General features: G+C 41.7%; 1 protein-coding gene across 2 annotated transcripts in view; it reads left to right on the forward strand.

The window, feature by feature from the left end:
- The window catches only part of PGBD5 (piggyBac transposable element derived 5), a 73754-nt gene that overhangs the window by 26005 nt on the left and 27000 nt on the right, over window positions 1-20749 (forward strand). For both annotated transcript variants that reach the window (XR_010989284.1, XM_068154066.1), the window contains exons 2-3: window positions 4623-5050; window positions 12833-12967. Coding sequence is in view for 1 of the 2 variants with exons in the window: in XM_068154066.1 (XP_068010167.1) it covers window positions 4623-5050; window positions 12833-12967 (563 nt within the window). In the remaining variant the exon portion in view is untranslated. The remainder of the gene's footprint in view (window positions 1-4622; window positions 5051-12832; window positions 12968-20749) is intronic.

A 20749-nucleotide genomic window follows, 5' to 3' on the forward strand; every position in this document is an offset into this window, starting at 1 on the left:
AAGAGGACCAAAAAATTACTTATGAAGTCTTAAACTGATGCGTCTGCCACTCCTGTGCCTGATACAGGAGTATTGGAGGCAATGGGTCTATCAGCATAATGGGGTATTTTGCCATGAACCTCATTTACACTTTCAATGAGAGCAATGCCTTTTGCAGAACAATGGAGAATTTTCTTGTACTATGTTTAGCTCTTGCACATGTAATTTATCCTGCCCAAAATGACAATGCTTTTGACCTCCTTAACTTTTGTATTTTGTCTTGTAAGCAATGATAGATTACAAGAGGTTTTGAAACTTTTATTTTAAGTCCATGAACTTCGAGCCTAAATAACAGGTTGGTAATTGGAACAGGATAAATGGAAAAGGATAAATTAACCTACTAAAAATGCACTCAAATTACTTAGTCCTGCAAACCATTAAGTAAGGAAAAATCGGTTAATTGACACAGAGTTCATTTTTTTTTTTCTAACATACTCCTCAGTAAAGAAGGCTAGGAACACTGCTAGTATTGAAGCAGAGGGAAGATTGTGACGGGTAAGGATTCCTCAGAGAAAGCAGACCAGAAATCTTAGGAGGACAAGCAGGGACTGCTTGAAGGATGGTCACACAGAAATTTCATGTGAGTTTTTTATTAAGTCTTTCTGTTTTTTTCTGCAATTTGTATGTTTGTCAAGAAGCTGAGCCTACAGCCTGCGCTCTTGCTAAGCATCAGACCCAGCAAGGCTACTGCAGTTTTCCCTGAGCTGAGTTGAGCCAAAACAAGCTCTGCAATGCGTGCAGAGTGAGGGCGAGATGCCAGCCTCTGCTCCACAATTGTATCTCCAGTATGGCTTTCCCTGCTTAGCATCTTCATTTATTTTGAGTCTATTCTTAACGGTTCAAATAGCTGTGGCTGTGTAGTGGAGATATTCCTTCTGAGTGCAAAATGGAAAATGGAATAAACCTGGTCAAAAGAGGATCTAGTAGCAGTAATGATTTACAAGGTGATTGATGCTGATTGCACATGCACATTTTTGCTGGTAGGATGACAAGAAAGAGGAAGAGTTTGTGTGCATTGTATCGTATTGGACATGGCACTTGGTGCCATGGTTTAGTCATGGGGTCTGTGGTGATGGGTTGGACTTGATGATCTTTGAGGTCTCTTCCAACCTTGGTGATTCTGTGTGATACTGGGGGAAGTTTATGTTAGTTTCCATGTTCTGCAAAGTCACTTAAAGCAAGCTCAAAGTACTGATGCTGGTGCTTGTGCTGCCCTGAGGTTACTCGGTGGAGCTCTCTCCCCATCCTGTGTGTGCATGGAACACTGGGTGTAGCTCTATGTTTGGAAATTTGAAGAGTGCTTATGTGCTCTATGAACTTATATTGTAAATTCTGATTAGTTTTAATGCAACAGCCCCTATGTAAATAAATATATTTGCCACAACTGCCCTTTAGGGCAGAGGAGAGAGAAAAACATGAATTTTACCTACGAGCATCATAGTATATTAATTCTTAGAATGTAAGACTAGGCAAAGCCGCTATTTTATTTAAGTAAAGCTTTGAAAGGTAAACAGCACATATACGGATCACTGAACTCTTTCATATGAGTATTTTCTGAGTAAGAGCCATTTAAGTCAATGTAAAAATCCTTTAGAAGTACAATTTCACTGTTTAAGATTTATAGGCAGTGTACTCTTTACGTGAGATGTATTTGTCTGCTTAGACGGAAAGCCATATTTAAATATTTTAGGTTAGTTATTAACTATGCAAAACCCAATTCATGTTAAAAATGCAATTATCCTCCTACAGAAATTCACTGTCACTCTTTGCTGTGTATCAGTAAACTATGAATCAGTTGTGCTCACTTTGCCAACAAATACTGTTTTCTAAGACAAGGAGATTATAAAGGGACTTCCAGAACTATATGTAGTCAACAGCTAGGTTGACGTTTGAGTCATAAAGTGATTCAGCTCACATTTTTAGAGCTGGGTGGGTTCTGCATGGCCAGTGGGTTACAAATCTTGCATGCTTATTTCAAGATGGAGAGCAAGAGATTCTGTGTTGGTGGAGCAGGACTGCTAGGTAAGCAAGGATTGTCCTATCCAGTGTATCTGGCAGTTTTCCATTATAATTTCTGAAGGTAAACTTGTGCTGCTACCAAAAACTAACTGCATCTTGAAGTACCTTTATGTGCTTCTAACTGCTCTTGACTTTCTAAAGTCCATTATATTGTCCATATGCACCTGTCTTGAGACAGACATGTTTCACAACACCTAATGCTGTATGGATGTATTTTGGTTGCTGTAGGCAAGATCTGAAATATTACCCCTGCTCCCAGCTTCTGTTTCTAACGGTGAGAATTTGAAAACTACTTGTATGCTCTATCTAGAGGGTTGCTTGGGTTCTGGAGTTCTATTCAGTATCTACTCAGGACTTCCTGCATAACTAAGAATGCACTTTGTGCAGTGTGTTGTTGTCAGAAAGCTGTGTCTGCTGTAGAATGTCAAAACTTGATTAAGTTGTGGGGAAGCAGGATGTGATGTACTTCAAGTCATTCATACAAAATCATTTGTAGAGCATTTTATGTCAGCTTTAAGTTTAGTGGGCACTAGTGGTATATAAATCACTTCACCAAAAGAAAACTCTTTGTTAAGAGACTTTATTATTACAATAGCAGTTAAGGTTAAGTAACTATATCTCTTATAACCACACAGTTTTGACTTGATAATGAAAACCTTTTATCATTTAAGCTGAAATTTTGCAGACCATGGTTTATGTGGGGCTCTTTACTTTGGTCTTGCTGTGTAGAGCAATGTGCTTTCAGCTGAACTGTTTCTCAATCTCACAAATAAAAATAGGAAAGTAATATTTAAATATATGTGTATTTCCCCATTGCACTTGGAAAAAAAGAAAACAAACAAAACAATCCTGCAACCTGCTTTTGCTCAGGATTTTTTGGACATTTTTTTCCAATAAACAGGTTCACTGTTTCAAAGCCTTGGTGCTAGTTTTGCAGTCCTTCTAATAGCTTGAGTTCACCAGACTGCACCCAAATATTAAGGCTTAAGAGCAAGTCTAAACACAGTATTCGTGTAGTTTTGTAGTACTATTTCATGCAGAATTTCTGCAAGCTGTAGTTGTTGCACTAAGGGTGTGAACTGATGTACTGGGGTACTAGAGAGTGTGGTATGAACAACACAGTAGAGGATCATTGCAGAGCCAGACTGCAGTATGATAAATCTTGTACTCTGGTTTGTCTGGAAGAGCTGATGCTGAGATCCAAGCATCCATGTAGTACAAGGAAGACTCACTCTGGTTAGGTAAAAGTTGAAATGAGAAGCTGTTTTCCTCCTACTTCTGATCAAGAAGGGTGTTTTTCAGACAGTCCCAAGGCTGAAGGCTGTTAAACTAAGGCACAGTATTTATTTGATCCAACCCTTAGGGATTTTAATTACAACACTATCTTTTGCACTGCTTTGAAGCACTGCCCTGTCCATTGGGTTTATCCAGGCTGCCCCCATCAGGTGAATTGATTTTCACTGCTTCTGTAGAAGAATAGAAGATGTCTCTGTCTCCATAGCCTTTATCTTGTGTCTAAGGGCTGCCATGGGGTGGGAGCATGAAAAACTATTTTTAAAATGGAGCTTAATTAGAGGAGAGAGGACTGTAAGGACTGGTGTCTGCATCCCTGGTATTGCAGGCTCAATGTTCCTAATTTGGCTTAATGTAATCTGGTGTCTGACTGGATAACCTTGTTACACTGATACAGTGCTGCCAATCCTTAGAGCCACTGCCTTTTTACCACACCCCCAATCCCACCCTTCCCTTCTCCTGGAATAGTTGAAACTGGCAGAGAAGGTAAAAGATTGGTGAAAAGGCTGATTACATTGGAGGAGGAAGAGGACCATTGTAATACTAAAAATAACCCCTGGGATGTGGAGCAGCAACTCTAGCCGTGTGGTGTCTGACTTTTCTGGTAACCTAGGGGGCATTGGGACATCAGAGTTCAGGATAAGGCTCCAGTGTGGTGGCAGAGGCACAAAATTTGGAAACACATAAACAGGATCTATGTGTCTCTACGTGTGCAGCAGAAACAGATTTGAAAGTCAGGGGAATAATGACAAATGAACTGGACAGGAGTTAGAGGTGCAAAAGAAAAGGTGAGATCAGATTCTAGTGCCCAGGAATCATGTCAGCTGGGCTGGGATCAGCATTCTCTCTCTGGAGTACTTGGAGACCTTCCTTCTGGGCTGTTTTAGGAAAGGCACTGCTTTGACATGCATATAGACAAATAAAAGACTATCCATAAAAAGGCCAAAACAGGTAAATGTACACATAGTGTGTAAGTGGAAAAAATAAATGTATTGCCTCACAGACCTCCATGCTACAAACCAATGAGCGGGCAGAGCAGAGGGAAAACTATTCAGCATTGTTGTAGCTGTATCATGTAGGAGGAAGACAGAATATATGAGGAAGTTTCCTGATGAAATCTGTCAGACAGAGGGTACACTTTCCAAGGAATTAGCTGACATGCCATCACTTTGGTCTTACTTTCCTGCTTTAGAAAGTTAATCCTGCTAGCATTGAGCGTGCCTTGTGATGATCAAGAGCGCACTTATCTTCCCTTCTTGCTTTTATCCTAGGTCCAACACGAAAAATGCCCCTGACTGCAAGTGCCATGGACTTTTTTCAACTCTTTGTCCCTGACAATGTACTAAAGAATATGGTGGTCCAAACCAACATGTATGCCAAGAAGTACCAGGAGAGGTTCGGCAGTGACGACGCCTGGATCGATGTCACTTTGTCAGAAATGAAGGCCTTCTTAGGCTACATGATATCAACCAGCATCCACCACTGTGAGTCTGTTCTCAGCATCTGGAGCAGTGGCTTCTATAGCAACAAGAGCATTGCACTTATCATGACACAATCACGGTTTGAGAAGATCCTGAAGTACTTCCATGTTGTGGCCTTCCGCTCGAGCCAGACAACACATGGCCTCTACAAAATCCAGCCTTTTCTGGACTCTCTGCAGAATGGCTTTGACTCTGCTTTTAGACCTTCACAAGCCCAGGTAAGGGTTAACCTCTTGGCAGGTAACATCCAACTTATGTGCTCCAGATTGTCACACTATGACTGAAAGCTCAGAGCATGGTGGCGTGAAGAAAGAGCTGGGGCTTCACCAAACATGAGAGAAAGCAGCATTGTCCTACGCAAGTGCTCAGCAATGTCTGCCTTATAGCTCTGAGTGTGGGTACGAATATGATCAATGCTCTCTGAGCTTGGGGCTGTCTACAGTAGTGGTCTAAACAGCCTGGGGACTTCTCAGTGAGGTTAGCACCACTGGGCTTTGATGTCCTGAGGATGGGAGATTGCAGCCTGCTCCAGTGACGGAGAGTGGTAGAGCTGATGCAGCTGAGCTGGAGGGACAACCTGTAGCTGCTTTTGCCACTTGCTAAGGGCTGGATGCAGGAGCTGAGTTCACCTGGAATGACTAACCCCGACCCAAGCAGGGTTTCTGTAGAGTCCTGCAGCAAAGCTGCCTCCCACACCTGGCTAAAGAGAAAACAAACAGGCAGGGCAGGTGCCTTTGCTCACTGCAGTTGTCAGCTGCCCTCAGCAGTGTTGTCTATTCCCTGTGCCAGTCCTGGATTTTAATGATGTTCCTATGGAAAAACTTATTGATGTCTGGATTTGCAACCAAACTGTCAGTGAACTGGAAACATTACTAGACTACCAAGAGTAAAAGTGAACAGGACCCTAAAAAATTTTCATTTCCATATGCAATTAGGGGTACAGTGGAATGCCATTCTGCAAGAAGACTGCTCTGCAGGCTGGGCAGACAACGCATGGGAACTAAGTACAGAAACTTATGTGGCTGGTGGTTGTCTGACTACAGCTGTACAGTTGAACAATATTATTTTTAAGTGCAAAGATTTGTTTTCCTTAATATTCATCATATACTATTTAAGTCTTGCTACTGGTCACTTTCAGAAGTCTGGAAAGACAAAGGAGTAAGTATGAAATATGTTACTACTTGCAATAACTTCTCAATCAGCTCTTTGTTTTCAGAACATCAAAATTCCACCTAGTCATTTGAAAAGAGTGTTGTGTCCCTTGTCCACTGTTTCTTCCTGTTTACCCTCTGAGGCATCACAATTTTACCCACAGCACAAAAATAATGAAGATATAGATATACTACATCCACTGAAGTATGCCTAACATAAACTGGGAGTGATTATGTGTTTTTTTTCTGTTTTGTAGACAATAAAAATCATAGCTGTATAATTCAGGACAAGACAGCTGTCTAAGAAGCTGATACATTAGAGAAAAGAGAAGTGTTCTCACTAAGACGTGCCAGCAATGTGTATTTCCATCAAGACAAAACAGGCAATGAGAGACATGGTATTGTTGGGACTAAGCTCTCATTAAGATATGAAATCTAATTCTTATGGCCAATGCCTTCAATGGGAAGAAGATAAAGACTTCAGAAATGTGATCATTGTCTAGTGTAAATGCTTATAATGGTGTGCTGTGGGACATGCTGTGAGTGCAAATCCATTAAAGGATAATATTTGATTTGCATGTATACCTCTTTTCCTTCCCTGCCCTACTGCAGTAAGGTTTGAGAACTGAATTATCAAAATAGTACTGTCCTGTTTGGAGCTGCAAAAAATCTTCACAGGTCAGGAGGGGCTACTTGAAAAAAAAAAAAAAAAAAAGAAAAAAAAGAGGGAAGAAGTAGTGGTAGTTAATTTCTCTTCCTTCCCTTTCCACTTCTCTGCTCCCTTGACAGTGTTTTTGTCAGTAATTTCTATACAGCATGTTACAACAGTATTGAGCAGAACAAAAAGCACTAAAATATAGCTTCAAAAATAACTGTGAGAAAAAGATATTTTGAATCTGTTGTTAAAAATACTCTAGGGTTAAAAATACTCTAGGGCTGGTAGCCTGATGGGGGGTGTTGCAGGCCTCCTCCCAAAAGGAGTCTTGTGTTTAATGCCCTTCTGGGTGCTATCAGGCAGGGCTGCACACTTAACGTGTCCCAAGAGATGTAGTCCCTATCTGCTCAAAACAGCAGGAAAGACGTCTCCCTGGAAATTGTCTCAAATACAGATTAGCAGAGTGCAGTAAACATCAAAGTCAGAATGTCAGGACCAGTGAGCAATAACAAAAATTATTAAAAAAAAAATAATCCAGTTGCACAAAAATGAAGGGAAGAGATAAGGGGAAGATGCATTCAGATGGGCCTTTGGATGTACTGCTTCTGGAAATATTTTGGGAAGAGGAGTCCAGGTTTCTGTGGTACCTGGAATCTCAAGTTCAAAATGCATTTGTTGTTTAACTCACCCCCATGGACAGAGCCAACAGTCTACATCAGCAGGCAGTGCAACATCTGCCTTCACAGTTATTTTTTCTATAGATTTGATATTTTCCTATTGGAGAGCTAGAAAAGATCCTTGAGGTGGAATTTCCATCAGAAAATTTTTAGGGTGCTTTTGTAAGTGTAACCCCTGCCAAGAACGTGCATACAAAAATCACCCCACAGTTTCTGTGAAAGGAAACAGGGGAGAGAGGACTATGCTAATATGCCAAAACAAAGAAAAGAATTGAGTGAATTATAATTATTTGTTAAATATACTGAGCAAACAAAGGGATATAATTACTCTCCAGCTTATTAAGGTATTGAAAGCCCAGAACATTATAATTGTATATCAGCAATGCTAGCTTCAGTTTCCAAAGTGGAAAAAAAAAAGGTGCTCTGACCTAGATTGGATAGGAATGACAGGAGTATTCTCTGCATCGTAAGCACCCCCCAGCATCTGCTGTATAAATAACTGCTGCCTCTACCTGAGTAACAACACGTGGAGTTTTGTGTCAGTTTCTGAAATCAGTGTCATCTCTTTGCTGCTTAGCTTTGTAGCTGTGCTACTGTCTACAAGTGGAAGCCTGAAGACAGGGAAGATGCCCTGCATGAACTCAGGAATTATACTGCAATAAATTCAAGGATACTTACCTGCCAAGGATATATACTAAATTCCAGAAACCAGAGGAACTCAAAAAATTATGTAATTGTTCCAGTGTCTTTCTGTGCCTGATGAGTGTTTATATGCTTGTCTGTAGGAAGTGACTAGACAGAATTGCTCTCTCTAGCTGCCCCTGACTGGGGTCAGAGAGGCCAGGAGCACCATTCCAGTCACTGTCCTCTTCCCTCTTCCTACAAAGTACCTTCTCGTTGGCTTCTTGGAACTAAACAGTTCTGCATCTTCCCAGTGAAATGTCAGCTGGGAAAAAATGACTTAAACTGGCAGAAGTGAAGTGCCTGCCAAAACCAGAGGCATAACTCCAATTTCGTGCTCCAAGGACACGGTGCTAAAGTTTGGCTCATTCCTAGGGGGCTCATTTGTGTTTCACTCTTGGTGGTATCACTTGTTACAGCTAAGCAATTTTAGCATAGTTCTTCCAAACTAGTTCACAGCATTAAATGAAAGCTTCTTTGAAAACATAGAGGGGCAAAACCAGGCTGATCAACTCATGTCCTCATGATTAAATGTTGATTTGGTACCAGGCACTTCGGAGTTATAAGATCTTGCTGAAGTGACACCTGTATATTTCAGTTTTTCTATTTCCAGAATGTTTCTCTGTGAGTAAGGGTGCTGGTTTCAAATCAGGAACGTAAATATTCAGAGGACATTAGCCATGAATAAGACACAGAAAAAGAAAAAGACAGAGAGAGGAGCAATGAGAGTATTGAATAGCAAGGTAAATATCTGATGTCCTGTAGCTCTTAGCCAGTTGATCCTCTGGTGAAGCCAAATTTTAAACAGAGTTTGATAGCAGAAAATGCTGAACCTTTATGACTATGTTTAAATTACTTAATAATAACAGAGTGCTGTAGGAACTGATTTTAATTTTAGGTTTTTGAAAGAGTCCATTCAAAACTGAACAAATGGATAGAGGAGCCTAAAATCATCATTCCATCAGAGGTGGGAGTTAACCTTTGAATGATGGTGAAGAGGATCAGTAAAATGTGGATAGACCAAATAGGACTTTGAAAGTGAAGAGAAAGCTCTTCTCCAATATATCAGATTGATTGATTCTATCAGAGAGAAATACAGTTATGTGGCCAGCATGATAGACTAAGAGAAGAGCTTTGCAGCAGCAGGCTGTGGTGTAGGAATACCTTAAGATTAGTGAGGCTAATAAGAAAACTGTTACAGGGCAGCTGTGGACTTGGACAAAAAACATGACTGGGTAGGTGAGTTGTTACTCTAAAATGAGTAACGTTTTAGTCCTGTTACTCAGAAACCATGGAAAATGCAGACATTGCCTGGCTCAGAAAACCTTTCAAGGAGCTGGAAGTAAAGACATCAGTTTAAACTGGCCAGTGAGATCTGCAGCAGGAGGAGAGGGATGTCTGCAATGACCAAAAAAAGAGATACTAAGGGGTTATCTTAAGGAGAGGGAGATGTTGTCAAATGCAGCATATAAAATCAGAACTGACAGCTAGATATGCAAGTAGACATGTCAGACACTAGCAGAGAATTTAGGTTAGCAGGAAGGGCTTTCTAGCAAAGAAAGAAAAGCTACTTCTGCAGAAGCAATGGCTGAATGTGCATGCAGGTGGACCCGGGTGAGCTCTTATTTGCAACTGGATGGTGCCTTCCAAAAGCCAGGAAGAAGGCAATCTAAGGCAGTTTCTCCAAGAGACAGGCTGAAGAGACAGCTATTTTTTGTGATGGCTGTGGAGCTAAGAGAAGACAAGGCATGTTGGTTCTTTACCTAAAGCAGTGGAATCCAGAAAGTCCAAATACAAAAGATGTAGTCTCTCAGAGCCTTGGCTGCATGGCTATTTGGGCTGTGGTGGGAGAAGGGCTGATGGAGCTGTGGAGGTGATCTGAGATGGAGAAGAAAGGGACTGTCAGAAGAAATGAGGTAGCAGTTTTGTTCAGCAAATGAAGATGATGTGAGATGGAGCAATTGTTCGAAAAGCACGACTCCAAGGTGGGACTCCAACACTTGGAGTGCCTGTGCATAAAGAAGGGGAAACAAGGAGTGAAAGCTTGGCAAGAAGGTTCTTGCAGGGATGAGGATGGCTATAACAAAGAGGGGGAAAAAACAAACCAGTGGGGTAGCTGGGGGGAAGTGAAGCAACTAGATGAGAAACATCTCCTGGAAAAGTGAGTATTGCAGCAGCATTAAGAATGGGGAATGGGTGAGGAACAAATACTTCTTTGCTTGGGGATTTGGCAAAGAAGTGGATTTGAGATGGCAAGAGCAGTAAAGAGACAGAATGGAAGACAGTGAACAAACTAATAGGGCTGTCCAGCGCAACAGGACTATATTTTGTCGTAAGAAAACTATGCCAGTGCCAGAAGCAACCAATTGCCTCCTTTGAAAATGAGATGGGAATCAGCTGCTCCAGCCGCTGGCACAGCCCATACAATGCTTTGCTTGCAGAGACCATTACAGTCGTTGAAGCAGTGGTTGCCCGTGGAGGGGTGACAACACTTGTCTTTCCACCCTCTCTGGACAAAGCAAGAAGATCAAGCTCCAGAGTTTTCATGCTTGTTTTCTAGCCTGTCTACATTCTCTCTTTGCAGCAGCATCAGAGAGAGAATTGCCTCAATCTGTTTCCATTTTCATTTCCCCCTTTCCAGCAGTTCAGTCATTGGAGACTTAGTCATCTTATGGAGAAATGGAAATTACTTAAACATTTGGGATAGGGGAAAGGATAGGAAGCTCTGGGCCCTAAAGGAAGGCAGGGCTGAGTGTGCATGAATGTGAAGAGGAAGATGGGGAGAGATTTTTAAATTCAGATTTATTTTCTAAATTTAAGCCTAACAAGCTTTACTCTTGTGTTAGAAGTCAGAGTGTGAAGGGTAAGCTGGATGCGGTAGTGAGGAGAGCTAATGCTGTGGTGCAGAGGAGGGAGCTGAGCTAATGACAGAGGCCAAAAATTGTCTTGAAGTGATGCATATACAGCCTTTTCTTTTTGCTGCTCTTTATCCCACAGTGGAAGAGATTACAAGTTGAACCACACCACTCTGGGCTCTGACCGGTTGGAGCACCTTACCAGAAGCTTAGGAATTCTTAATGATGTATGGGTGCGGTCCTCCCCTCTGTGTGGAAGAGGCAGAAGGGCAAAAGAAAATGAGAGCATGTTTAATACTTGCAAAATGCTGTCAGAGTGCCCTGAGGTGGAAGAGTCAAATGCCCAAGGTGGCTTTCTAAAGAAAGAGCAGTGTTTTGTGTGGACCTTGGGCAAGGAAGAGGATTTGGCTCCAGTGGGAAAATGTGACAGCTGCAGCTTTAAGAACAAATAGCTTTGTGTGCAGCTCTCCTTGCTTGCATCTGCATTTTGGGTTATAATTTGAACATTTCACAAGAGTGCTTTCAGATGCTCTTATGAATGTTTTATGAGCTGTGACGAAGTAGAGTGTGTATAAATGACAGTGTGCAGCCGCCACTGTGTGGGGAGGGCACGGGTGCCTATTCTGGGCTGTTAGAGTGATGTTCAACGAACATCTTGTATTCAGATGAGCAGCTGCTCATCTCTGGTGCTTAACTGCTTACCTACCACCTCTCTCCTACGAGCATCACGCCCAGGTTCAGTGCAGCTTTGTTCTCATTTCAGCCACTGGCTGCGTGCAGCTGTGCACAAAAGTAGAACACATGCAAACACGGAGAGGCTTGGTCTGAGGGTTATAGCCTTTGCATTGTGGATACCTGAGAAAGGCTGTGCTGGGGTGATGGTCACTGGAAAAGAGGAGGCCCCTACAGATCATAACCCATCTGACTTAGTCTACATGTCTTTAGAGGACACAAATTATGGCCTGCTAGAATTCCCTTCATGCACTAGGAGGGGAGCCTGCAGTGACTTGCTTTGGTTTAATTGTAGATGTCTTAATTTGGTAAGCATTCATCAGCTGAGATCTTAAAACAGTTTCCAAGCATTCGTACTCTCACAAGTGACTTGCTAGACAACTCACATGCTGTGCAGGCAGGGACCTGTATGTTATGTACAGCTGCCTGTGAGCTGCAAGGAGGTGGTAGTGCTGTTCCTTAGCTAGGTTCTGTAGTGTAAAATCTGATTAATTTGCTGCAGAATTAATGGAGAGAAGTGTAACAAAACAGTTGTAAGAAACAGAGAACCATTTATATCATCTGGATGCTGAATGCAGAAATTGCTTCACCTTTACAGGTTTTCATTACTTGCTCCAGTTTGCCATGTCTTTTTCTATTCCTGCCTCTGGATCTTTATCTTTCTGTCACCTTTTATTAAATTTTTCAGCTCCTGAGGCAAGAGAGGCTTCCCTGATGCTGCTGCAACAAGGAAAATGTTCTGCCTCTTCACCACCTCCTTAAGTGGCAGCAGAAAATCTTTTTCTCCTGTATTTTTCTCCTGTATTTTTGCTGTGTGTTTTCTGTAACCAATGAGTGTACCTTACAGCATGCTGTAGGGGGTGACATTCTGGCAAACAAGATGAAGCTGATGATAAAACTTAAGAGAAGGATGCTGCTAACCACCCCCTGCACCCCGACTCCTCATTTCATTTTGGAGTAATATTGAACTGTGGGCGATAGTGAGAGGTAGAAGCCCCATTTGTAGGGATGTTAAACTAGCTGGTAGTGAGAAGTGAGAGCCATGCTTTGCAGTGTTTGCAAGTGATGTATAGAGCAGCCTTTCACAATGGAGTGTGCTTGGCCAGGCTTTGGTGTTTATTGGATGCTAGCATTGAATAAAAGTGAGACCTTTACAAGAATGCTGCAAGGATTGCATTTCCTGGGAAGAATTTCTTTAGCAATCACTCTTCTGTTTCTCCCCCACCCTCCATTTTCTTGACAACTGCAGGTACTACATGAGCCCCTGATTGATGAGGATCCTGTTTTCATTGCCACATGCACAGAGAGGGAGCTGCGCAAGAGGAAGAAGAGGAAATTCAGTCTCTGGGTTCGGCAGTGCTCATCTACTGGTTTCATCTGCCAGGTGAGTTTTACCTCTTCAAATACCTTGTGAGGACCAAAAGTAAAAGTCACTTATTTTCATTGCCTTGCTGGGGGGCTACAGTTTGAATGCAGCAGGTTTCTGACTCCTCTAGATACCAGATGATGATGACAAGTTCTTGATGGCCAGTTTTCTGTGTGATTTAACTGAGGGTGTCTTTCTCTAATATTGTCCATCTGGCTGCCAGGGCTAAGCTAATTCAGTTAAAATGGAGTTAAAAGGTGTGTGTGTTTGTATATCTTACTTAAATGTCTAGGTACTGCGACTTCTGTCATTTTTTAATGAGTCAGCTTCTCTGTCAAGTGTAACACTGCATCTGTGATAGCCAGCGGTGTGCAATTCCTGCATATTTTTTTCACCCTTCCCTAAGGTGCCTCTTGCCTAATCATTTTAGCATGATAATTACAGCCAAGTCATGGAATGAAAATAGAAGGCAGCTGGTAAGATGATCCTGGACGTCATCCGGATGCAAGGGAAGCACGAGAATCTAATTCATTGCGGGAGCAGGGGGATTAGGGTGGTGCTCGGCATCTATTCTGTTTAATTTGACATTCCATTAATTTACTCCCTCAGTGGACAGAACAGGAGGTACCAACATAGTTATAGCTCAGAATCTGAAACCTCTGGCATGTCTGAATAATTACTAGTTTGGCGGCAGTTGGCTGAGGGGAGCATGGCAAGAGAGATGAGCAAACTTTGTGCTTGCTGTACCCATTACGTTTTAGTGATAAGCTACGTGCTGGACTGGTGGAGCTCACCTCAGAGATCAAGCACACTGCCTCTATCCAGCAAATGACTTTCCAAAAGCCTTTAGAGCAGAAACTTCCAAGAATGATTCACAAGGTGAATCTATTTTATGTCAGACAAAACAACTGGTTTAAAACCTGCATGGAAGATGCATGATCATAATTTTCTTCAGAAAATGCAAACCTCTCTTTCCAGCAAGCCTCTTTTCTTGCACAGCTACTCAAACAGTTGTAGTGGATCAAATCTTACTGTGAACAAATGTTTCCAGAACAGCAAATCCATGAGCCTTGCAGATTTACTAACATGGAAAAACTTAGTCTGGGGAGGATGTGGATCAGCTATAGTATACCTGAAATATTATGTTCAGTTGTGTGTCACGCTTAGGAGGGATCTTGCAGAATCCAAAGCACTTAGTTGGTCCTTGGTTGGTTGAGATATTTTATTAAACAAAAAAAAATCCTATATTTAATGTATAAAGAAAATTGCTCTAAACTAGAAGAAAATCCAGTGTTTTCCTGGTTCATGTGCACACCTTTCACTCTGTCTCTTATGAAACTACCATCATGAATGAAGGACTTGTTGCCTGGTAGTTAGGACTGACTGGTCTATCACCTATCAGCTGTCAGAAAAACCTTCCAGCACCTACTTGGAAATATGTACAGATTATGTAATACTATCTGGCTAAATTCTCTCCTTCATTGTTTTCATATGATGACATCAAGGTAATTTTATTCATGATAAACTATGATTATAACCACTTCATAAATCAGGATAATTCAGTTTCAAAAGTCTGAATAATATACATCTGTGAAAAGGTGATGCAGCCCAGGCAGAAGAGAGAAGTGAGCTACACGTGACTGGTTCTCAAGAATGGAAGGAATCTCAAGAGGTCTGTGATGCTTCTGGCCAAAAGCAAGGTCCTCTAAACCTGAATGATTAGTCTGATGTTAAAAAAGTCTCCATTTGAGGACATCACAGTTTTCTCAGTGATCTGCTTTTCCTGTGATGGAAAGTTTTGGCTGATTTGTTTTCCTAAAGTAAAAAATGATACTAGTGTTTGAAGCCACATGCTGAGCTTCTCCATGAACAGCTCCTGAATGTCAACTCACAGAGCAGTTGTTTGTGTTAGGAGGTTTAGCTGCTTGACTCTCCAAATTCCTCTGTCTGCTTGTTCTCATGAACAAATTCTGAATCCCTTTTTTTGAGAGTGAGTAAATAGTTCTGTTTGATGGCTCATCATTTGCTTTCTTAATCAAATAGTGTTTGGTTAAAAACACAGCCCAATAAGTCATTCCAGAAACAGAAGTGGCATAAACCCCAAATATTTCTTGTGGATATAAGAAGGTCTTACATATGCATGATACAAACAATACATGTATATTAAACTTCTTTTCTGTCTTTTGTAATACAGACAACCTGACTCCACCCTTACAGTTAAGTCTCAATTTTGAGCTGGATACATAGTTTCAGATATCTGCTTCCAAATTTTTCAAGAAAAGTATCTCATTGCAGCACGTATCTGTGTAGCCTTGGTACACATCACCATTCAAGCAAAGCAAATATACGTCTACAGCATCTGGGAATATGAATGAAACCCTTCAGAGGGTTTTGACAGCCCCAGGAGAACTGACTTTGGCAAGTGGCTGGCAGAACTGCCTTTTTCACCCATCCTTGATGCTGGACATCAAGGTGGCAGCAGCATCAGCTGCTGCAAGAGGAGGTTTGGGCCTTCTTGTCTCTTTTCTTTCTAATTTAGTGAGAAGAGCAAACTGAACTTCCAAGACCTCAAGTGTCCTTCTCTGCTCCATCCTTTCTTTGCTTTCCTCATTTCCCTCCAATGTATTTTCCTACATACACAAACCCACTAAGAAACTTTTCAAGTGTCTTGATTGCACTTTAAATAATCACAGTAGCTTAGAAGTGTTTCTTTCTTAGAGTATTTGCTGAGTAAGTCATTCTATTTAAGTCAATACTCCAGTTGTGTCAGTTTCTATTTCTCTCTTTTTCTCTCAAAAAGTCTGGAATACTTGCTTGTAAGAGGGATGTTCACAAATATGATTGGTAGGATTCTTTCTCATTTCAGATGTAGCAATAGAGCTCATCAAAAACTTCTGAGAGTTCCCAAATATCTGATCAGGGCCAGTTATTTTGTCCTAGTAGGCCACATCATGCTATTCCTTTTTCTCTTGTGGCTGGCAAGGGATGAATGTGGTCATCACTAACTGTTACTAAGTGATGCCTCATCCTTGCTTAGCTCTCCCTGCACCAGAAGGTCATTTTACAGGACAGGGAAGCACAGGAAGCTGGTGCCATGCACTGAACCCCATGGAGAGTTAGGAAGGATGAGCTATTCCAATAGTTCTTCCCCCTTAACTACAAGCCAGTGGCACAAACATAACCCTAAAGATAATCTCTGACCCAAAAAAAAAGCCTTTAATCAACAAAATGGAAGGCAGTATGAAGGTGGTAGCACTGCAAAGGGACAGTCAAGCAATATTAATCACTATGATAGAAGGTAATGGAATTAGCTCATCCATCTAACTATTCACTTTAAAAATCTGTGATATCACAGTGAAGAAGAGATGGTTTTATGGATGTGTGTATCTTTTTCTATTCCTTGAGATGAAATTTGTTCTGTGAGGCTATTCTAGACACTCTTTCCTTCCCACACTCCCTCTGCCTCCAACTATATGAGCTCTGCACTTGCTTTTATTTACTGGCAGAAAGTTCTTGCAATGTACATTTCATTTTCTCTAATATCCCTGTGAAATGTGTCACTCAGATTTATGAAGCCCTTTAGATCCCTGTGCTGGGACTGAATTTGAGTTTCCACCTTCCACTGCTTACCCTGAAGAAGTGATGAGTCAAAGCAGATTAAGGAAAAACTCAGTGTCCCTGCAGCTTGAGCCTTCCTGCATTACCAATCAGTGACTTGCACTATAGCAGTGTTTGAGGAGTGCAACTGGGATCAGAGTGGCTGCTGCATAAGAGGGTAAGAAATGGCTCTCCCTGAAAAGCAGCAGTCTCCCAAGGGAGATGCCTGAGGTTACTTCACACATCAGCAGCAGAGGACAGCAAAAATCCCCAAAAAACGTAACCATCATGCTTTACTAGTAAATGCTGTAGTTCATTCTTGATTTCAAACAGGGTAGGTGCAGTCAGTTCTAGTACTTCATATCCCTGTTGGTTTTACAGAATAAGAACTTACTTCCAGAATTTAGGGAGCCTCAAATGTTGCCTCAAAGAATTTATAATTTCACAACACCCCAGGTAAGTGCATTCAGCCACTGGGAAGGGGTGGGGTAGATAATCCTAGAGTGAATTTTGTTTTCAAGGTCAGAGTTGCAGAGAGTTAACCATCTCTGCATTTGTTTAATAGATGCTCAGAAATGTTGGTGTTTCAGCCTGTTTAAGTTCTGTTTAGAGATTAGTCTGAGCCCTTGGGTTTCTTTAAACAGTGCCCTGACAGTTTCTCTGTTACTGGAACATTTGCCTCTCGAATGCAGAGATGTAGCAGCTGCTTTAAAGATGTTCTCAAGGTCAGGCTTTGTCTGGGAGGGGATCCCAGGAATTCTGATAGTCTTCATTTGTTGGTCACTAGTGGCTGGAAAATCCTGTCTGCTTTCTTCCTCTGACTTCAACCAGGCTCTGACTTTTTAATGCATGCAGTTCTGTACTGTCAGCATCTGAGACTCTCAGATCTCAATTAAAAGCCATTTATCCTCTTGCTCACTAATATTAAGTGGGAAGGTAATTTTGGAGATGTGTGTTGTGCCAGCTGCATTCTTTTCTGTGGAGTTTACAACCTTACCATGTTTCTAGATGAATGGGAAAACTGAACATCAAAATGTCACCTACTGCAAAGTCTCTTACAGAATTTACATACAGCATTAATGTCTGTTTTCAAATCTTAATCGAGGTTATTTTTTAATTCCTGGCTGAGGTTCTTGGAGTTTCTGATGATACTTGTCTCCTTTCAGCAGCTGTTCTCATTCTGTGCAACTTTGCCTGGGGAAGTTGCTAAAAGCACCAAAGTCTCTTTTCTTCCTCCCTTAATAGCCTTGCCATTGGAATGCTCTTCACAGATACTATGTGCTGAATGTTGTAGGCAGGACAAAAAGACAATCCCTGCATCTAAATCCTTTAGCATCTAAATGCAAGATGGGGTCATAAGCTTCCCACAGTGAGTCACTTTAGTTCCAGCACCTTTCATCTGCCCAGGGGCTCTGTAAGTAGGATCTGTACAGCAGTGTTTACTGGCTAATCTGTACAGCAGGAGCAACACAATGCTAGGCACCAGTATACTCCCTGTTCCTGGTGTGCTTGCAGAGGCCAGGTAGTCATCAGCCTTGTTGCTCCTTGGAAATTATAGATTAGTAGGGATTGGAAGAGAGACTTCTGGAGATCTAGTCCAACCCTCCTACCAAAGAAGGGTCACCTAGGGCAGGCCAGACAGGAAGGTGTCCAGGCATGTTTTGAAAGTCTCTGGAGAAGGAGACTCTACAACCTCTCTGGGCAGCCTGTTCCAGTACTCCATCACTCTCACAGTAAAGAAGGTTTTCTTGATGTTGAGGTGGAACATTTGTACCTGTTGCCCCTTGTCTTATGACTGGGCACCACTAAAAAAGGACTGGCTTCTCCTTGATACCCACCCTTCAGATATTTATAAACATTAATAATATCCCCAGGTCTCTCAGCCTTTCCTCCTAAGACAGATGTTCTGTTCCCTTAATGATTTTCATAGGCCTCCATTGGACTCTGTCTAGTATTTTCCAATCTCTCAAACTGTGGAGCCCAGTTGTGAGGCCTCAATCCTGGACCTGAGCTGGGCTGCCAGTTACAAAGAGGGAACCTGAGGAAGCAGCATTAAGAGACCGCAGCACCACACTTGTGTTTGGAGGTTGCTTCCTTTCTAGCAAAGGCATTGAAGAGCAAAAGGAAAAAATCTTTGCAGAGGTTAGCAGTGATTTCCAGGCAGAAGGGCAATGTGGAAAAAAGTAAACATGGACTTGTTTGGCATTAGTGTCTGGATCCCTGGCTTCACAGGGCAAATGCAGGCAGAAGTCAATAGACTGAAAAGGTATAGGAAGAGCTCACTGGGGAGAGCTAAACCACAAACACCTGTCTCCATTTTCCAGCCCCCTTCCATTTGATGCTGCAAAGAGTAAGCTGACTGACTTGGTTAAAGAAAAGGGTTAGGCAAGTGATCTGTGGGGTTGAGCACTGCCTGCATGTCAAAACAGATTTAAGCAAGGCCAAAGGAAAGAAGAATGATTGTAGTAATTGAGAGGAGAGCCAGACAATTCTTAGGGTTGAAAGAATAGAAAATACTTCAAAGTGGAGGTATCACAGATAATGGATGCTCCTGATGTAGATATGGCTGACCTCAGAGGAACTACAGGCAAATCTGTGTTTGATGAACTGTAGGTTGTTGGTCTATGAGACAGGTAAGATGCCATAATGTCCTCAGTGATAAATCACATGGAAGAGGGTTACCATAGGAAGGAAAATAAAAAGCTTTATTTTAAGCCATATTTGGCTTGTATTGTCAATTCTATGAGCATCCTTCTGCCAGTCTCATGAAGGTCGTTAGAAATGTGCAGACAAACCAGGCATGTGATTGTCCTCACATTACAGATTAGAGTAATTCAAAATAGAGGGCAGGGGGAGAAGAGAGGGGGACCAAGGAAAGAGCTTTGTAGGGAACCCCAAGAGCTAGATCTGAACAGATTGGGAAAGCTGTGTGTATCCCTTGTGTGCTATTTTCAAAGTAGCCTTTAGAGGAGTAAGAGAAAGTAAAGACAGTCTCAAACAAACTAAAGTGTCTGATCTTAGTAATAGCACCACTAGTGGTGCCAACAGCTTCTGAAGTAGAGCTGGATCCAAGAGCTGCTGTTCTGGTTTCAGCTGAGGTAGAGTCCTAGCTATACTCCCTCCCAGCTTCTTGTGCACCTGCTCACTGCTGGAGTGTGGGAAACTGAAAAATGCTTAACTTAGGATAAGTGCTACTTAGCAATAGCTGAAGCATCAGTGTGTTATCAACATTATGCTCACACTAAATCCAAAACCCAGAACTGCACCAGCTACTAGGAAGAAAATTAACTCTATCCTGGCCAAACCAGAACAGTTGGATGAGAAGAGGGCATTAAAGAACAAGGAAATATGGGTTGCTAAAGATTTGGGATGAGACTGGAGGAGACAGTCTCCAAATAGCAATGGTAACAGCAACATTTAAAGATGGAGTTTAGGATGGAAGAGGAAAACTAATTCAGAACCTAGAGTGGTGCTAGAAATAAGTAGAGTACTTGTAAAGGCTATAGAAAAATTAAGTGGGTTTTTTTTCAATAGCTATTCAAGATCCAAAAAAGTATGACAGCACCACTCTTTGTTCTCTTGCTTTTATAGCTGTGTAATGTAAAAAGTTGACTTCTGCATTGTGGTTGTTAAGGATTTGCCCTTTGTAAGGTATTTTGCACAATGTAGCCTTCAAAATCTTCCTCCTGTTTACTGTTAGCCTCATCCTATTTTTTTCCTTCGAAATGTCATCTATTTTTTTGAGAAATGTACCCTGGAGTGTTTAAATTATGTATGAATGTGGAGTATTTGGGATGAACTATTCACAAGAGCTTTCAATTTGCCATCCACGCTTTGAATGTGAGCATAATCACCAATATTTTAGTTTCTGGAGCACTCTTAAATGGGCAGTCAAGGTTCAGCTTTTTTTCTTAAGTGCTTGGGTTTTTTACCCTGTGTCTCCATAGAGCAAATTGCTAGCACAAAGCAAAGAAATTCCTGTTGGCTTGTAGCACAGTTGTCTAGTCTGAGACCTTCCTTCCTCTGGTAACAATGTCTATAGCAGTCTGCAGAATTCTGGAGCCGAAACATACTTGGTTTGAGTTTTTGAATGACTTGTCTCTCATCTGTCAACATGTGAAGCCTACAGCTCAGGAAAGTGGCATCTTTTCTGTTTGCCTCTGCAAATGGTCTTTCCAGAACAGTTTTCTTTTGATTTGGAAG

The sequence above is a fragment of the Melanerpes formicivorus genome, unplaced genomic scaffold, assembly GCF_026170545.1.
Source record: "Melanerpes formicivorus ecotype bairdi unplaced genomic scaffold, bMelFor1.0.p_v2 SCAF_2, whole genome shotgun sequence".
Taxonomy (NCBI): domain Eukaryota; kingdom Metazoa; phylum Chordata; class Aves; order Piciformes; family Picidae; genus Melanerpes; species Melanerpes formicivorus.